General features: G+C 33.9%; 1 protein-coding gene and 1 long non-coding RNA gene across 3 annotated transcripts in view; one reads left to right on the top strand and one right to left on the bottom strand.

Moving 5' to 3' along the window:
- Positions 1-17,643, top strand: part of su(w[a]) (suppressor of white-apricot) — a 104,579-nt gene that overhangs the window by 27,712 nt on the left and 59,224 nt on the right. For both annotated transcript variants that reach the window (XM_074170777.1, XM_074170778.1), the window contains exons 2-4: positions 7,015-7,206; positions 7,258-7,433; positions 7,486-7,652. In XM_074170777.1, coding sequence (XP_074026878.1) covers positions 7,015-7,206; positions 7,258-7,433; positions 7,486-7,652 — 535 coding nt within the window. The remainder of the gene's footprint in view (positions 1-7,014; positions 7,207-7,257; positions 7,434-7,485; positions 7,653-17,643) is intronic.
- LOC141480593 (uncharacterized) lies at positions 2,176-12,349 on the bottom strand. Its single transcript, XR_012464446.1, has 3 exons — positions 12,217-12,349; positions 11,916-12,056; positions 2,176-4,149 (listed from the first exon to the last, which is right to left on the bottom strand). It is a non-coding gene; the product is annotated as an uncharacterized lncRNA (long non-coding RNA).

Below are 17,643 nucleotides of genomic sequence, written 5' to 3'. Positions count from 1 at the left end.
AAAAATAAATTCAAACCCTGCAAAACCAAATTTATAAATACCTTAAAGGAAAGAGATTTCGATGTTCGACTAGATTTCTCTTTCTGGTACCAAGGAGAAGTAGAATTAAACAGAAAATTTTCTTATAAAATCCTATGGACCGACGAAGCTACCTTCACATCGAACGGCGTAGTCAGTTCCCAGAATTGTAGGTGGTGGGCTCAGGAAAATCCTCATTTTGTGATAGAATGTCGGGACCAATATTCATTTAAAACAAATGTGTGGTGCGGTGTTTTAAATAATCAGGTAATGGGACCATTCTTTTTTAGACACAATTTAACTTCTCAGGATTATTTGCAATTTCTAAATACTGAGATCAGTGATATAGTGGACAATATGCCGATTGAAATAATACACAGTCTGTGGTATCAATGTGACGGGGCTCCTATTCATAGTTCAAGACAAGTCAAAGAGAAACTATTAGAAATGTTTAGGGGCAAAGTTATTGGGCGAAATATGGAGCAAGTATGGCCGCCTAGGTCGCCAGATTTAACCCCACTAGATTTTTTCTTGTGGGGTTACTTAAAACAAATCGTTTATTAACAAAGACCTTTTCGTGACGTAAATCACCTAGAAACTGTTATTAGAAACTCTATTTTAAACATAAACCCTGTGAGTATCAGCAACTCAATGAGAGATGTATCAAGAAGGACAATTATCTGCATAGAACGCGATGGAAGACATACAAAAATGTAGTGTATTTAATGTCGTGAGTCTTTTTTTCGTGTTTTTTTGCTATTAGGTATAGGTACATGTTTATTTTCAGTTCCTTTTAATTAAGATTAAATTACACTGTATTTCTTGTTAAAAAACAATAAACACTCTAAGATATTGTTTCCTAATATTCCGTTTTGTTCTAATTCATATTGTGAGGCCATTTGCTCATTAAAAAACTCAAGTACTGTATAGTTTGGAAAGCCCCGTTGAAACTAGATGAACTTTGCATCAAGTTTGACAACTTTTATTTTTCAAAATTTGTTTTTAACATCAAAGAGGCTCTTAAAATATTATTATATTACAAAAAAAGAAATTCGGTGACGAGTTTAGTTAAAATAAATGATTTAGTACAGGTGTGCTTAAATTTTGATAAGTAGAAAAAGCAGGAATGCGGAAAAATAGTGAAAATATAAAATACTTATTATGGGTTTGAAACTTGGTGCGTGGGTATAAAATTACAAAAGAAAATGTTTTTATCCTTTGATATTTTTGGATATTTTGAAGAATAATGTCATTTTTCGATGTTTCTTTTTTTAAAATGTCAATTTTGACAGGTTAAGGAAATCACGTGACCTATTTATTAGGCGTTATTTGACATCATTTCTTAAGCAAAATCTATATATATATATATATATATATATATATATATATATTTTTTTCGCACCGAAGGAACGTATGATACGCTAATTTGTCAGAGCATGTCGATAGATATAATTTCGAAGAATACATTCTGGAATGTTCATCAACAAACTATTTTGGATAAGTGAGAAATTTGACATTTTTTGAATAATCCACTTTCGAATATAAGGAACTATTATTTTTCGCACCGAAGGAACATATGATACGCAAATGTGTTCAAACTCGTTGATAGATATACTTTCGAATGATGCATTCTGAAATTTTCTCCAACAAACTGTTTTTGATAAGTAAGAAATTTGACTTTTTTGAGTAATTCAGTTCCGAATATACGGAACTATTTTTTTCGCACCAAAGAAACGTATGGTACGCAAATTTCTCAGAGCATGTCGATAGATATACTTTCAAAAAATATATTCTGAAATTTTCATTTACAAACTATCTTTGATAAGTGAGTAAATTGACTTTTTTGAATAATACACTTTCGAATATACGGAACTATTTTTTTTTTCGCACCGAAGAAACGTATGGTACGCAAATCTGTTCCAACACGTAGATAGATATACTTTCGAAAAATATATTCTGAAACTTGCATCAACAAACTATTTTTGATAAGTAAGAAATTTGACTTTTTTGAGTAATTTAGTTCCGAATATACGGGACTATTTTTTTTCGCACCAAAGAAATATATGGTAGGCAAATTCCTCAGAGAACGTCGATAGATATACTTTCGAAGAATATATTCTGGAACTTTCATTAACAAACTATTTTTGGTAGGTGAGAAATTTGACTTTTTTGAGTAATTCAGTTCCGAATATACGGAATTATTTTTTTCGCACCGAAGGAACGTATGAGACGCAATTTTTTTTGAGAACGTCGATATATATACTTTCGAAAAATATATTCTGAAATTTTCATTAACAAACTATCTTTGATAAGTGAGTAATTTGACTTTTTTGAATAATTCACTTTCGAATATACGGAACTATTTTTTTTTTCGCACCGAAGAAACGTATGGTACGCAAATCTGTTCCAACACGTCGATAGATATACTTTCGAAGAATATATTCTGAAATTTTCATCAACAAACTATTTTTGATAAGTGAGAAATTTGATATTTTGTGGATGAGTCTTTCTGGGGAGTCTGTATTGTTCAACGCAGGATATTTCAAATGACATCATTTTTGCAAGTCATGAAATTTTTACCGAGAAACCAATTTAACAGTTCCCATACGCTACCTGTTTCGGTACAAATTAATTTTTCCTGAATAATATTATACTCTTATTTCACATTTTTTTCGGTAATAATGCTTATATATGGACATTTGGCTGATATAATGAGTTTATGTAGAATGCTGACTGATTTATTCGACATGTTTCAATAATATATCGTGTTTTTAAAATGATGACATCGAAATACAGGTAAAATTCTTAATATTTGCAATCTGGCAACACTGTTGGTAAATCTCATTCCAAACCCTGTTCGATTGTCCCTCATCATAAACTGTGGATGAAAAGTTGTGGGTAACTTCACACTTATTTATTTTCAGAGAGTTCTCGGCACCCATGGAAGCTCGCTGGGTGTTCTCTCTTGCAGTTAAAGCATCGCAAGGGCGAGTTTTTAGCTCTTTTGCATTCCTTGGTCATGTGCCGTCCGGCACATTTAACGCAGGTTGGAACTGCTTTACAGTTGCGATGCGTGTGACCGAACTTTTAGCATCTGTAACATTGCCCTGCTCGGTTTCTCAGCTTCTGTGTATCGGCGCTTACACGCACGTTTTGAATTTCGGTGATCTCATATATTTTGTTTTGGCTCCTTGGAACTAAAACAAGCACGAACGGTATCGGTACCTTGTTAGCTTTACTCAGGCGGGCTACGGAAAGGATCTCAAATCCTTTGCCCTGGAGTTTATTCTTGATGTCGTCACACTCTATGGATTCCGGGACCCCGCGAAAAACTACTCTGACGTCAAAAAGCCGTCATTTCTGTGATCTTCCTACGACGTCATATTTCGACGTCGGTTCAACTTCTTTACTCAATCATTTCATGACCAATGTTTCTGTGTCGAAAGACATATTATTTTGGGAATATTTTTTTCATATATGAAGAGATAATGAATATATAAGAGAGGTCTTGTTTGTGCTGGATCAAATATTACAACTACGTGACAACCATCACAAAAATTGTATACTCTATAAGATATCACTGAATAAGATTTTTTGTATATTCTGTATTTTTCTGTATTCTCTTGGTTTACCGGCACATTTGAATTAACCGGTATTACCTTTGGCCAATGGAGAGTTATACCTACCCGACAACGACATACGATAATTTCCAATTTAGGTAGTGATAAAGGAGGCAGGAGAGAAACAACACTAAGAGAGTTGTTCTTGACAGTCAACTGCTTTCAAATTGGCGCATATGCAGAAATTCCACGCTCCCAGCTCTCAAAATGGCGTTGTTTTGTTTAAGTATCAGATGCATTGCAAGACAAGAGTTCCATTATACTGGTCCTGGTCAGGTGACGGTCCATTATTATCAAAATTATTATTGCATTGGTGTTATCAAAAGTGCACGAACGAGAGAGACTAGCAGTGTTGTTCGAATTCACGTTACCGGTATAGAATCAGGTGTGTGGGCAACAGCCGATATTAGAACTCAAGATTGCAATTGAGAACTAGAAATCAAGATGCCATTTTATGTGATTGAATTTGAAGTAGGTGGTCTGGCTGTTGTTCCTTCATCTTGGCTGACCCCTAGGAAGAAAGAAGTTTATTAGCCACCTGTTAAAGACAGCAAGTTATATAAGAAAATCGTTAAACGACAGGAAGCTGTGGATGAAAGCACATGGAAATTGTATTGCATCCAAAAAGGTTTTTTGTTAAACCGGTAAGAATCGCTATTAATTGTGTAACGAAACTCCTTTACTTAAAAAAGGGTTTTTGTACTTCTAGGTTTAGTAATGCTATACAAAAAACAAAATAATTGGACACCACTGAAAATGAAAATCTATATTTGTGTTACTTATTGAAAACTTTAATTGTGTGATATTATTGGCATTCTAATAAAAAATCATGTCATAAGTATGATTTTTATTCCATCAAAAGCTTGAACTGTCACATATACAGACAATAAAATTTTATATTGTTTTCGACATCTGTTTGTTTTCCAATTTTCACTTATTTATAGCTGAACAACCATTCATTGGACACATGAGAATTATTGAAAATTTTAAGTTCCAAAAGTACAGGAGTTCTGAAATCATCATAAATATGAATACACTGGAGTTATACAAACACAATTTTCAACACCTTGACACGTGTTAAAAATAGTGGTTTGGTGTTGGTGTTGCGTGCTTCTTAATACGACTCGGCTGATATTCGGGATGATTTTTTCTATGCTGACGTGGTTGCATGATACTGGAACTATTCGGTTCGACTGGACCAAAATGTTGTTTATAAGCGAAGGACCCCCCTTGTTAGGGACGAGTAATGAAACATGTAACTACAACTATTTTAATATATTGCAGATGAGCATCTTACAACGTGCGGTAACAGACTGACACTTGACTGACTTATCACTTATCTCTTTTTAAGTTCGCTTGCCAAGGGGAGCGATTGGGAATATTAGACTCAAAGATTCTTCAGCCAATACGGAAGATGTACACTCTGCAAAAAATATGCAATGGAGTCTTTAAGATGTTTATCCAAATGTGGACATTGCTTCACGTATTTTTTTTGTATTCCGGCTACAAATTGCTCAGGAAAAATATCTATTTCTACTTTGAAAAGAATAAAAACCGATTTACCTACGTGCAAGTATGGGTCAAGATAGACTTAATGCTCTTGCATTACTATCTAATGAAGCTCAACTAGTTCAAGAAATTGATTATGATGATGAATTTTATATTTTTACTCGGACCAAAGCCAGGAAAGAGAAAATTTTAAACTGATTACCAAAAAAAATATTCATTTATTTGTCTAATTTCTATTACTTATGTATCTTTAATGTTTATTAGTCAATATTGAATCAAACTTATTCTTACATCAAGGGCGGATATAACACCCAATTTGCTTTCCGGGATATTCGCGTTTTCTTTTTAATTGAATCTCCACCCCAGTATCCCAGTATCCAATCTACACATTGTTGGGAAATGGTTACTGTTTGCACAGTCACCTAAAACTTCCCAGTTGCATTTAGGGGCAATTTGTTTATAATTTTCGAATGTACCTTTTTCAAGTAGTGACTGATTTTGTTGCAGTACTGATCAGAATATGATTTCTCCTTCAACATTTTTTTCTCAATAGAAATCAACCTCTTCATGGCATTTGAATTACTTTCTGGTAAAGTTACGTTGTCATTTTTCCAAATCAACCCTGTCTCCCATTGTTTTTCATTTTATAATTAAACAGTATTTTTTTCCAAAATATCAATAGCTCTTCTATGAGCAATGGAAACGCCAAATGATTTGGTACTGAAAGATTCCCTGACTAGACGATTCAGTTCATCATTGTTCTCGTAAGAGAAAATGTGAATGTTACATACGTTTTGATCTGATTCTGAGGTATTATCATGGATAACCCATCCCAAACTAGTTTTAGTAGCGACTAAACTATTTTCAGAAACCTGATAAACTTTTCTTGCTATTGTTGGAAGGATATTGTCCTGACCTATGAGAACAGTGGGATTTATATCTACCATATCCTGAATAGGTAGTCTCTGAAGGTGTAAAAAATCCTTGAAATTATACATTGCAATGGTTTGAGAGGGTAAAAACAAGTCTGTTTGTGTTGTCAAACCTCTTATTTGATAAATTCCTGCCCCTTCATGAACTCCAGAAATTTTCATTGTGATACATTTTGAACATTTATCATACGAAACAATATTTTTAGCCCATTGCATGCACAAATATAAGGGCGGCGCAATGAACAGAGCCTAGGGCGGCATCAAGCCTAAATCCGCCACTGGATATAAACACCCATTTGCTTTCCGGAATATTCGCGTTTTCTTTTCAGTTGAATCTCCACCCCAGTATCCCAGTATCCAATCTACACATTGTTGGGAAATGGTCACTGTTTGCACAGTCATCTAAAACTTCCCAGTTGCATTTAGGGCAATTTCAATTGATAATAATGTAATATCTACAGAGCTAGGATTGCACGTGGGATTACTCATACGAGTTGGAGTTCCGTCATTAGGAATTACTAAGTTTTCATCTTCCAGTACTTTAATTATATTACCGTTTCTATTTCTATATGTACTTCCCCAGAGCTGATGGTGAGCAGTCTGTCTGCCTCTGTCATATTTGCAATCGTGAAAGAGCAATTTAAAGGAAAAAAAAGACACATTTTTGTCAAATGTTCTGATTATGATTTTTGTCTTAAGGCATATTTCCTAGTTTCCAGCAAAGTTTTCACTCCATATATTTTCCGAATTTAAAGGGATAACATTATTACACGTTTGGCAATACTGGCATTTGGTCTGAAATGACATGCGCATGTGCTATGCCTACGCTTGCTTAGGTACTATAGGTACATTTTGAATTGAATTTGCGGTTGTGGCAGCACTGCAGACAGAAACAGTTATATGTTATATGTTAATTATTTATGTGAATGTTACAGTAAAATGTCTCAATGGAATGGATCTTCCGAAACGGGAATTTTGAGAAAAAATATATTAACAGAAAATCATGATGAGCTTCTTGTATTTGGGTACGCCTGCAAACTATTCCGGGATGATGAAAAAGCTCTTTTTATTGACCAAGGCAAACACTTGATTCCATGGTTGGGTGATGAGAAAATCAAAATTGATAGGTTAGTTCTCTCTAAAAGTTCACTTTCATCTGATTCATCAACAATTTTCAGATACGATTGTCGGGGAGCTCTTGGTGACCTCAGTAAATATGAAGCAAGTAAAGAAGGATATGATACTATGCGTTGGCTGGGACTAAGTGAAAAGGAAATGAATCTTGAAGAACTTTGTGATAAAGAGAGATATCATTCTCTTGAAATCAATGAGGAGGAGGAAGAAATGTATAAAGGTTAATTTTTTTTTCTTTTTGATGAAGAAAAAAGTGCACTTTATGATTGTAGAAGAAGAGCAGAAACGAAAGATGACAAATGCAGTTCAGTATAATTATGATGTTTCCCTAAATTTGAATGCCAAGTCAGATGGAATTCCAACTGTACCTGAGGAGGAGGAAGTTGAAGAAGAATACATTCCTTCGCCGATACTTGATGTTCCTGTAGATATTGAAATAGTAAGTTAATTACAGCTCAGATTTCATAATTTAGGAATGATTCATGCACCGGTCTTAAGTTGTAAGTCTTGAGTGATAAGTCAAAAAAAAATCTATTTATACATGAATCTTCCTCTTTGAAGATGATCACTTGGTGATCGAAACACGTGTCGAGGTGTTAAAAATAACGATTTGGTGTTGGGAAAAACTCCAGTAATATTCATACATGAATTTTAAGATCAGTCATATCTTGGAATATATTTTGTTACTTCTGATTTTTTTTTGCAAATGTCTGGCCCTTAAACCATAATAGGATTATAAATGTTTATTGAAAATTTTGAAAACCACCAAATTTTAGTTTAATGAAAAATTCAGCGATATGTGGACATGCAAAATTGACAGTCATGCTTACATCAACTCATTCTTTCGGTAGTGTTGAATGACACCTGATGAGATTTTTTAACTTGTTGTAGTCAATGAAACCTCTTTCTAAGAAAAGATGAGAAATTTCATCTCAGTTCAATGTCTCATTAAAACATTACAGTAAGTAGGATTTGTTGAATCAATGTAGAAATTTGAGTACATTTTCAGTTATTTGGCAGAGGAATGTTTTATGCAAGAACTAGCTTTGAGTTCTCTTTACACAACTCCGGTAATGGACAGCAAAACAAGTACTCTGTTTTGATTCATCAAAATTAAGAGATGTATATGGAATAAACAGCGATTTATCTTGAAATTTGGTTAACATGAATAATCAGTTCTAAAACTATTCTCATCAATGCCTGTTTTGAAGAAGGTGTTTTTTCAGATCTCTTCAAATTTAAGGTTAGCCAAAATAATTACCATCCAATCTTCTTTATTCCACAACAATAAAGAAATATAGTGGAAAATAGACAAAAGTGTGTTTTTGTAGTGTATTCTCAGTGAACATGAATTTCCACAAAATAAACAAGTCGTCAATCGAAGAAGTTCTTTATTCCAATCTTATCAAAATCACTTGAATGGGTTTATAAAATTTAATTATTTACAAAGAAAGAATTCACTGAACCCCAATCAACATGGATTTCTGGCAGTTCATTACAACTGCCCTTATAGATAATTACTTATATCTCAGATGAATTTGCGAAAGGAAATGCAACTCTAGCATCATTGTAATTTCCTTTAATACTGTATTTTTGGGTTTATTAGGGTTCACAACACCGTGGAAGACACCATGTGTGAGAATTTTGTTCAATTACCTCTTGAGTTTATAATTTTCGAATGTACCTTTTTCAAGTAGTGACTGATGAGAATATGATTTATCCTTCAACATTTTTTTCTCAATACAAATCAACCTCATAGCATTTGAATTACTTTCTGGTAAAGTTACGTTGTCATTTTTCCAAATCAGCCCTGTCTCCCATTGTTTTTCATTTTATAATTAAACAGTATTTTTTTTCCAAAATATCAATAGCTCTTCTATGAGCAATGGAAACGCCAAATGATTTGGTACTGAAAGATTCCCGGACTAGACAATTCAGTTCATCATTGTTCTCGCAAGAAAATATGTGAATGTTACATACATTTTGATCAGATTCTGAGGTATTATCATGGATAACCTATCCCAAACTAGTTTTATACTAAAACCAATAATGATTGAGAGTAGAAGTAAGCCCAGTTGACAGCAAATTGGGGGCGTGCTTATTAATTTTTGAGAGGGTTAAGAATGAAAGAAAAATTCTTAGTACAATTAGTTAAAATATTCATACACATTTTTTATTTTTTTCATTAAAACTTCATAATTTACCTAATCGTTGTAGTCATTAGGTGGACCTTATAAAAATAAAGTAATAATCGTGGTAATTATAGTAGGTAACAAATAAATTAACACTTTATAACTATTCTCAAGCTTTCGAGTGACTTAAACTCATCGTCAGGGGTACTAGAAAATACAAATTCAAAATTTTTGATAATAGAATATAATGTAAATGTACAAATTTTTGTCTAATCTTCAACCTCAGATTCGTCACTGTAGCTACCGCTATCATCAAAGTGAATTATGATTGGTTCAATATTGTGTTCAATACGGTTGTCTACGTCCCATATTTTTTGCTCCTCTTTTAAAACATGCTGCATGCATTTCTTCCAGTCTTCTGCAGAAACAGTTCGAATAGCTTCTTGTAGGTGATGTTGCACCTCCACTAATTTAAATGTTCTGTTTTCTCATGCCACATATCCTTTTACCTGAGCCCAGATTAATTCTATTGGGTTTAATTCGCAGTGGTATGGTGGTAACCTTAAAACTGTAATTCCACGACTCAACGCCATTTCATCCACTGCGAATTTTTTATATTTGTCTGTGTGTAATTTTGTTAGCTGAAGTAGTTCTGCCTTTAAACTATCTTTGTTATGTTGGATGTTCTTATTAATTAACCATTCTTGAATTGCTGCTTTTTTCCATGATTGTTTCGGTAATGGTTCTAAATGTTGACTATGGTATGGGGCATTGTCCATGAAGATGACAGACCCAGGTTCCACAAGTTGAATGATGCCTTCAAACCATTTTTCAAACACCTCCGCATTCATCTCTTCATGATAGTCGCCTGTTTTCTTAGATTTAAATATTAATTCACCATTTGGTAAAAATCCACTGTCGCTTCCTATATGCGTAACTATCAGACGACTACCTTTTCCAGATGGCTGTTTTAACCCAACTGACAAACCTTCAATAAAGGCTTGTCTTGCACTTATTATATTACCATCCTGCCATACTTTTTTGACCGTATGTCCTTGGTTAACCCGTGTCTCGTCCATGAAGTACAATTTTTTTTTTTTTGAGCTTCCGAAATTCGTCAATTTTTCTTAGATAGTTTCTTCTCCATGCTATTATTTCTTGACGTTCAATGAGAATGCTTTTCCTGTCAACTTTTCCGTACGTAAATTTCATTTCGTGTACAAGTTTCCTAAAAGTTTCTTTACCCATTTTTGGGACCAATTCATGATTGCTAAGTGCCTCCAGAACTGTTTGTTGTGTGAGCAGCTCATTTCTGGAAAAGAAATTGTGAATAGTTCTGCGTATACTGGTTTTGGCTTCTTCATCAACTGTGATTTTTTTTCGTCCGCTACTAGTTTTTGGCGTTTGTACGTCCCCATGAATTTCTGCTTCTCTTAGTATTTTCTAAATCGATGATTTTGGTACACCGGTATAATCAGAGCACATATCAACTAATTTATCTTTTGTAATTGTGGAACTTGATGATGTAGAAAGGCCCGGTTGGTTATTCGGAGGTACACACGTAGAATTACAGCACATATGCACAAAGTCATCTTTTGGTGGCTTTTCAAGACAGTGAAATACTCGCAGTACAATTTGTTTTTCTCTTACTGACCGAGACTCCGACTGTTTTACCTTTTTCGACGTGGAAGGCCCGACCATGTCTCCCATTTTTTGAGTAGTTTGAGAACGGTGTAGAAATATAATTATGTAACGCTTAAACACTTATTACCACTATTATTTTCACCAATTGTTATCACAACACGTCGATTGTTGACTAACTTAACTGTAAAACGTACAATTCACGTTGTATAATTCACAAACCAATGATACGCTCATGGCTGCAAGTACATTAGTGAGGACTGCAACGATGAGATGGAAGTTACGGTAAAGTGACAAAGACAGAAATATCGTTGCCACAACCTACAACTCTACTGCTTACTATATTTTGATTCTGCTATAAACTGGTAACGTAAAATTTAGATATGACAACGCGCTTTACTCTCAATCATTATTGGTTTTACTATAGTAGCGACTAAAGTATTTTCAGAAACCTGATAAACTTTTCTTGCTACTGTTGAAAGGATATTGTCCTGACCTATGAGAACAGTGGGATTTATATCTACCATATCCTGAATAGGTAGTCTCTGAAGGTATAAAAAATCCTTGAAATTATACATTGCAATGGTTTGAGAGGGTAAGTCTGTTAGTGTTGTCAAACCTCTTATTTGAAAAATTCCTGCCCCTTCATGAACTCCAGAAATTTTTATAGTGATACATTTTGAAGATTTATCATACGAAACAATATTTTTAGCCCATTGCATGCACAAAGTTTTTGTTTCCCCAGACAATCCTAGTTTAGACTTTTATGCAGAAGGGCATGGTGGCATAATTTGCATCCGCAGTGTTGTTTTGATCTACAAAATCTCTTTGAATTACCAGTTTTCAAACAACAAAAGTAAATTTTGTATTACATGCAGCTGAAGATAATTCATTTGCCCAGATTTCAAAATCTATCAAATTTACCTTACCTCCTTTTAGCATAATCTTCTGTCCCCATTGTAATTTCAGACTATTGTAACTTTCTTATCAACTGCTCCAGTAAAAACAGATTATTCAAATGATTACTTGCCTAGAATTGTTCCAACATAGCCACCAGGTTATTGAATGCACTAAAAAATTTAACAAAATTATTAAACCGTTTCTAACAAATTGCAAATTCTGAATTTTGGATATCAAAGAACCAATGACATTTTCTGGACGACCAAAACGAATTTCTAATATTTCAATAACATGAATAATATTTTTAGGGTGCAATAATAAACTCCTTACCTTTTCACAAGATTCTCTTTTCAGGCATCTCGTTAACATTAGTATCAATTCATCCTCTGAGATTGATACATAACAGTTAACTAATGAATAATGGTCATCAAAAAAAGGTAGATCCTTAGCAACTCCATGATTGCTAGAATAATTTCTCCTTGAAACACTTCTACATAATTTGAAATGTCATTTTCCTGTTACACACCTGTGTTTTGAATCTTATCAACCCATTCTTGTATTCTGAATATGCTTTTTATATCTGTGCTCTCTGCAAGCAATTCTCCCGAGCTGCTATTTCTTGTATTTCTTCCTCTTCAATTCTAGTTTCAGCTAACTCTTTCTGAAGATCTAGAGTCCTCATTCGATTTTCAAATTCCTGCTTTTTCATATCCTTCTTCAGCTTATCTTCTTTCATTTTTTACCCTCTTTGACGATATCTTAGATTAATTTGATTTCCTTGCCGATTTTGTAGTAGAATTTGATACTTTTGATTTATACCTGATTGATCTTGGATCTGTTTCATCTCTATTGCCAGTTCTAATAGATGATAAATGAAATCCAGCCCTCTGAGTTGCATCTCCTTGCTGATGTGACGACATGAAGATATTTTATTCTGACTGAACGGTGTCATGAATACTTTCAATGCCAGCGGCCATCTGTTAAAAAAATCTGTTTAAAATCATTAATCATTAAAATTATTTGCCTTGCCAGCATTTTTTCTATGAGATCTTCCTATATATTCAGACATGTATATAATATATTTCGATATCTAAATCGGCTCGAAGGACCAGGTAGATTTCTTTAATACTTTTTTTTTTCAAGAAAATAAATTTTACTTTTTTGACATCTGTTTTACCTTTTCTGACATCAGTTAGCTGTGAATGACATATCTCATTCACAGCTAACTGATAGGAACAAAAAATACTGAAGGATACATGACAAACATAAATTAGACAATAACAATTTAACAAAAAATATTATCTGTAATTGTATACAATTTTTGAATTGTCACCAGAAGAATAAAAAAGTTGACACTATAAGTTTGTCAATTGATTTTTTGAAACTCAATAAAAACAGTTAATTTTTTTTCAGTTGACATCATTGAAATTTGCACTTTCAGTATATTTTCGATATTCATTTAGTTTCCGTTATACAGGCTATTTTGAGTGAAATCACTTGTCATCCATCCATATTCTCATACTTAGAATAATTTTGTGAATTCTGTTCTGAATTCATAAAATGAAATACCTACTATGCAGATATATAAAAAAAATAAAAGCTGCAATTTTTTAACATATGAATTATTTTTAATGACAAGGCATCTAGATTGAGTTGATGCAGGTTATTTGATCTAAGTCAACAATTTTTTTTTAATCTATATTACATCAACTGTACATAAAGATTTAACCCTTTCTATACTAGGGTGTTTTTTCATGCAGTATTCTCTGTACGCAGGTTTTTTTTATTTGACATATACGTACGACAGTCGTACTCAGAACAATTATAATGAAAAAAAAATGCAAAATACCCATTTTATTCATAAGAAAAATCAATCTATTGATTCACAAAATAAGTAAAGAAAGTTTTGAAGAAAGAAAAGATAAAGGAATACTTTCAAAATTCAGAACGTCTTTTTGGTGTGATACAGCTAAAAGCAAGGTGTCACATACAATCCAACATTACAAATGTCGCATTGGTAAGTTTTTCCAGTTCTTTTTTTATTTGCAGAACATACTGCACACCTTCTAATGGGAGGTCTTGCAGTAGGTTTGGATTTCGGTATCTTTTTTATGAAGTGACTTGCCGTTAGTCGTAAAGGGTTAGTATAGAGCAGAATTTGTTTCATGCTATATTTTCCTACTCTTTTTGGGTTAAATACCTGCGAGACATGTTTAGTGTTTACCCTATGACAAAATGATACTGACTGAAACACGTGCCTTCAAACAGTAATATTTTGCCTATAAATGCGCAGCCGCTAAGGTTGCAAATATAGAGTTATATTACACATGTCTAGCTCGTCGTATTCGTAAGACACTCGTGAAGCTGTCAATTATCATTTAAACTTGCTCGACACTCGTACTCACGGACGTACGTATACATACGGCACTCGTATAGAAAGGGTTAATGGAATCAATTATATTTTCGATTGACTTTGCAAATATAATATTCCTCAGACATAATAATAATAATAACGTTTACCGTTACAATTGTATAATATATATTGTGGGGCAACAACAGGTATGTCAAATAATGTTGAGGGAAACTTATGAGTATAAATTGATGGATGGATGTGGTAGGAGATCATGATGAAAAGAGAAATGAAAATTTCTATGTTTTTTACCTCTTTTATTTGTAACTAACGTTACTGCAGTTTGGTCCTATATGGACATTCTCAAACTTAAACAATAAACTAAGAATGATTCATTACATTCGCTAATATATACCATTCAGGTACTTGATTGAGTACCTGAATTTACAGTTCACAATGCGCATGTGCCAATTTAAAAACCGGAGAATAAATTAAATCGATTTGGTCATTTAACAGGTTGCACCCGCAATGTTTATGCTTGTGAATTTCCAAGGATGCTAAATAATTGAGTTTGCATCCCTTCCTTGCATAGTGCAGAATTTCCGTATCGTTTAGATTCGGAAACTTGTGGTTGCATGCCAAGGAATGGTTTGAAAACGTCAAATCATTTTTTCCCAGTCGATTAAAGAGTCAAGTAATTGATGAAACTAGGAATTATCAGGTCTTCTGAACAGCGCCTCCGTCAATGACACAGATAGAAAGAAGGCGCAAATTAACTATGAATAGTCCCTCATTTTTAGACTGGTGTTATTGATCAAGCCAAAAAAATCATCATTATTTTAAGAAAGTTTTAAGGTCATTAAAAATTTCTGACCGTGAACTATTTGGCGATGGTCTGCAGCCTACAAAAAATAGCCATGTCCATAAAAATATGTGAAAGATTTCCTTATAGACTTGAAACCATATTCAATTCAGGAATACATGTATTGCTGTTAACTCTGTTTCATATTAAGATGTTTTTAATCCTACTTCATAATGATGGTTTTTCTTTTTAATGTTCGTACAATCTGTCTGACGTTGCATTTTTTGTTTTTATGTTGCAAAACAATGTAAAGCATACCCTGTAGTATAATATTATTATTATTAACCTAGCTTCTAACTGCAATGTACCTTGGTCAACAATCCCCTTTCTGTTTTGAGTTGACAAGAGCAAAGCAATGCCATATGAGCATAGCACCATATCTACCCTTCTCCTACGCCCCACCACTTCAGCCCATTGCTCAATATTTTAGTTTGCAGGCACAGATTTTTCAAACTCACCAAGAATGTAGGAGGATCTTACTACATCTCTGCCTCTGAAAAATATTGGGCAGGTTTTTCATATATAGTATAAATAATAGAATCTGGAGATCATGTGGAACAAGGCCGTAGCCTGGGGGGTGATCAAGGGGGATTGATCCCCCCCCGAAAGTTCCACAAGCAATGGCCATCCAAAAATTATATCAAATACAACAATTGGCTTGTTTGAACATCACAGGAGCCATGAGAATAACACCAACCGCGGCAATGGAATTAATTACTGGTCGGTCTCCTCTGAACCTGTACGTTAAGGAGGTTGTGTTAATGGCAATGTTACGATTGCACACGGCTGGTGTAAACCTTGAAGTAGGAATGGGTCAATTGAGGCTGAGCCTATGGCGAGAAGCGCTTACTGCACAACCTCTGCTGCAGGCAACCAGTGATGCCATTGTACCCAGATTTGTGTTTAATAAACCCTACAAAATACAAATAAAACAGAACAGAGTCAGATGCTAAAAATGCAACACGCATATATACAGAAGGCTCCAAAACTAAAGAAGGCTCAGGATATGGAGTGTACTCCAGATCACTAAGCTTAAGGATTAAGTGGGGAATGGGAAAAAATACCAGCCTGGTTCAAACAGAACTGGCTGGTATCTCAATTGCCACAAAAGAAATAACCAGGAAAAGAATTTCTGGCAAAAAAATAACAATTTGACTGATTGCGAACACGCCCTATTAGCCTAGAACAGACGTGTTACCTCAGGCCTAGTACTAGAGTGCCACCAAGATTTAGCCAAAGCCTCGGTAGATAATAACATTATCCTGGGGTAGATTAAAGGGCACGACAGGCGTAAAGGTAATCGCATTGCCGACTCTTTAGCCAAGGAAGCGGCTGGACTAAGAATTTTAGGACCCAGTGGCACCTACGGCCTGATGACTTCGACAATTGCGGAACAAATGTTACACCCATGCTCAATCCCTGAAGAGATGGGATGAAATCATAGTTATGACCCTTACTTACAGTTCACCATCGAAACTGAGAACAACGAACAATGAGTTCCTTTCCTTGACATTGAGGATATCAGAACACCAGATAATACTCTACTCATAGATTGGTATCGCAAACCTATCAGTTCTGGTAGGTTCTTGAACTATTGGCCATAAACAGTCAACGAAAATCAGTTTGATCAAACAAATGAAGAACCGCATTCTGTAGATTTCCGATCCTTCTTCTCATAATAAAAATTTAAATATACTTTTCCAATTATTTATTAACAACTCCTACTCGGATCCTCTACTTAAGAAGATCTTATTTAGTACGTCAACCATGGACGTTCAAATTAACAATAACAACCAGTTGGATATAAATCCTTCAGAGTTTGACAATGTCACAATTGGGACTGATCCACCTCCAGTTCCTATACTTTTCTCTTCTTTACCATACATTAGTGATATGACACTCAAGTTATGCAGAATTTTCAAAGATTTAAATGTAAAAATAGCTTTTAGAACTATATTCACCATCAATAAATTATTTTCGAAACTTAAAGATAAAACTCCAATTATCTTACAATCTCAATTAATCTATTCTATTCCATGTTTAAATTGTGGTAGGGAATATATTGGTCAAACGTCAAGATTACTCAAAGACAGAATCAGCTCACATAAAAGTGATAGTAGATTACATCCTGAGAGATGTGCTCTCAGTAATCATGTTTCCAACAAAGGTCATAAAATGGACTATAATTCAACAAAAATTTTATCAACTGAAAGAAATACATCTAAAACATTGTTTTTGGAAGTGTCATTTATATTACAATCCAATAATTGCCTTAATAAAAGATCAGACATTGATCACCTCAGTGAAATCTATGCCCTTTTATTAGACATTGACAAAAATCTACATGAATTCCAAACTAACAATAATTCTGGTTTTTCATTAATATAATTTTTTTAACAAACTTCCAACCTCCCTTTGGCAAGGTTTTACAACATTTCTTCATTTGTTTTCCTCAAGACTAATGAGAATGTTGTCCATTAATTAACATATTTGATTTTTGGGTTTTCTCATTGATTTACTTACAGAACAGCAGATGTCTCTGATC

The sequence above is a fragment of the Leptinotarsa decemlineata genome, unplaced genomic scaffold (genome assembly GCF_025532065.1).
Source record: "Leptinotarsa decemlineata unplaced genomic scaffold, Ldec_3_MD MMD2_P_RNA_scaffold_9, whole genome shotgun sequence".
Taxonomy (NCBI): Eukaryota; Metazoa; Arthropoda; class Insecta; order Coleoptera; family Chrysomelidae; genus Leptinotarsa; species Leptinotarsa decemlineata.
This window is presented reverse-complemented; position numbering and strand designations above follow the sequence as displayed.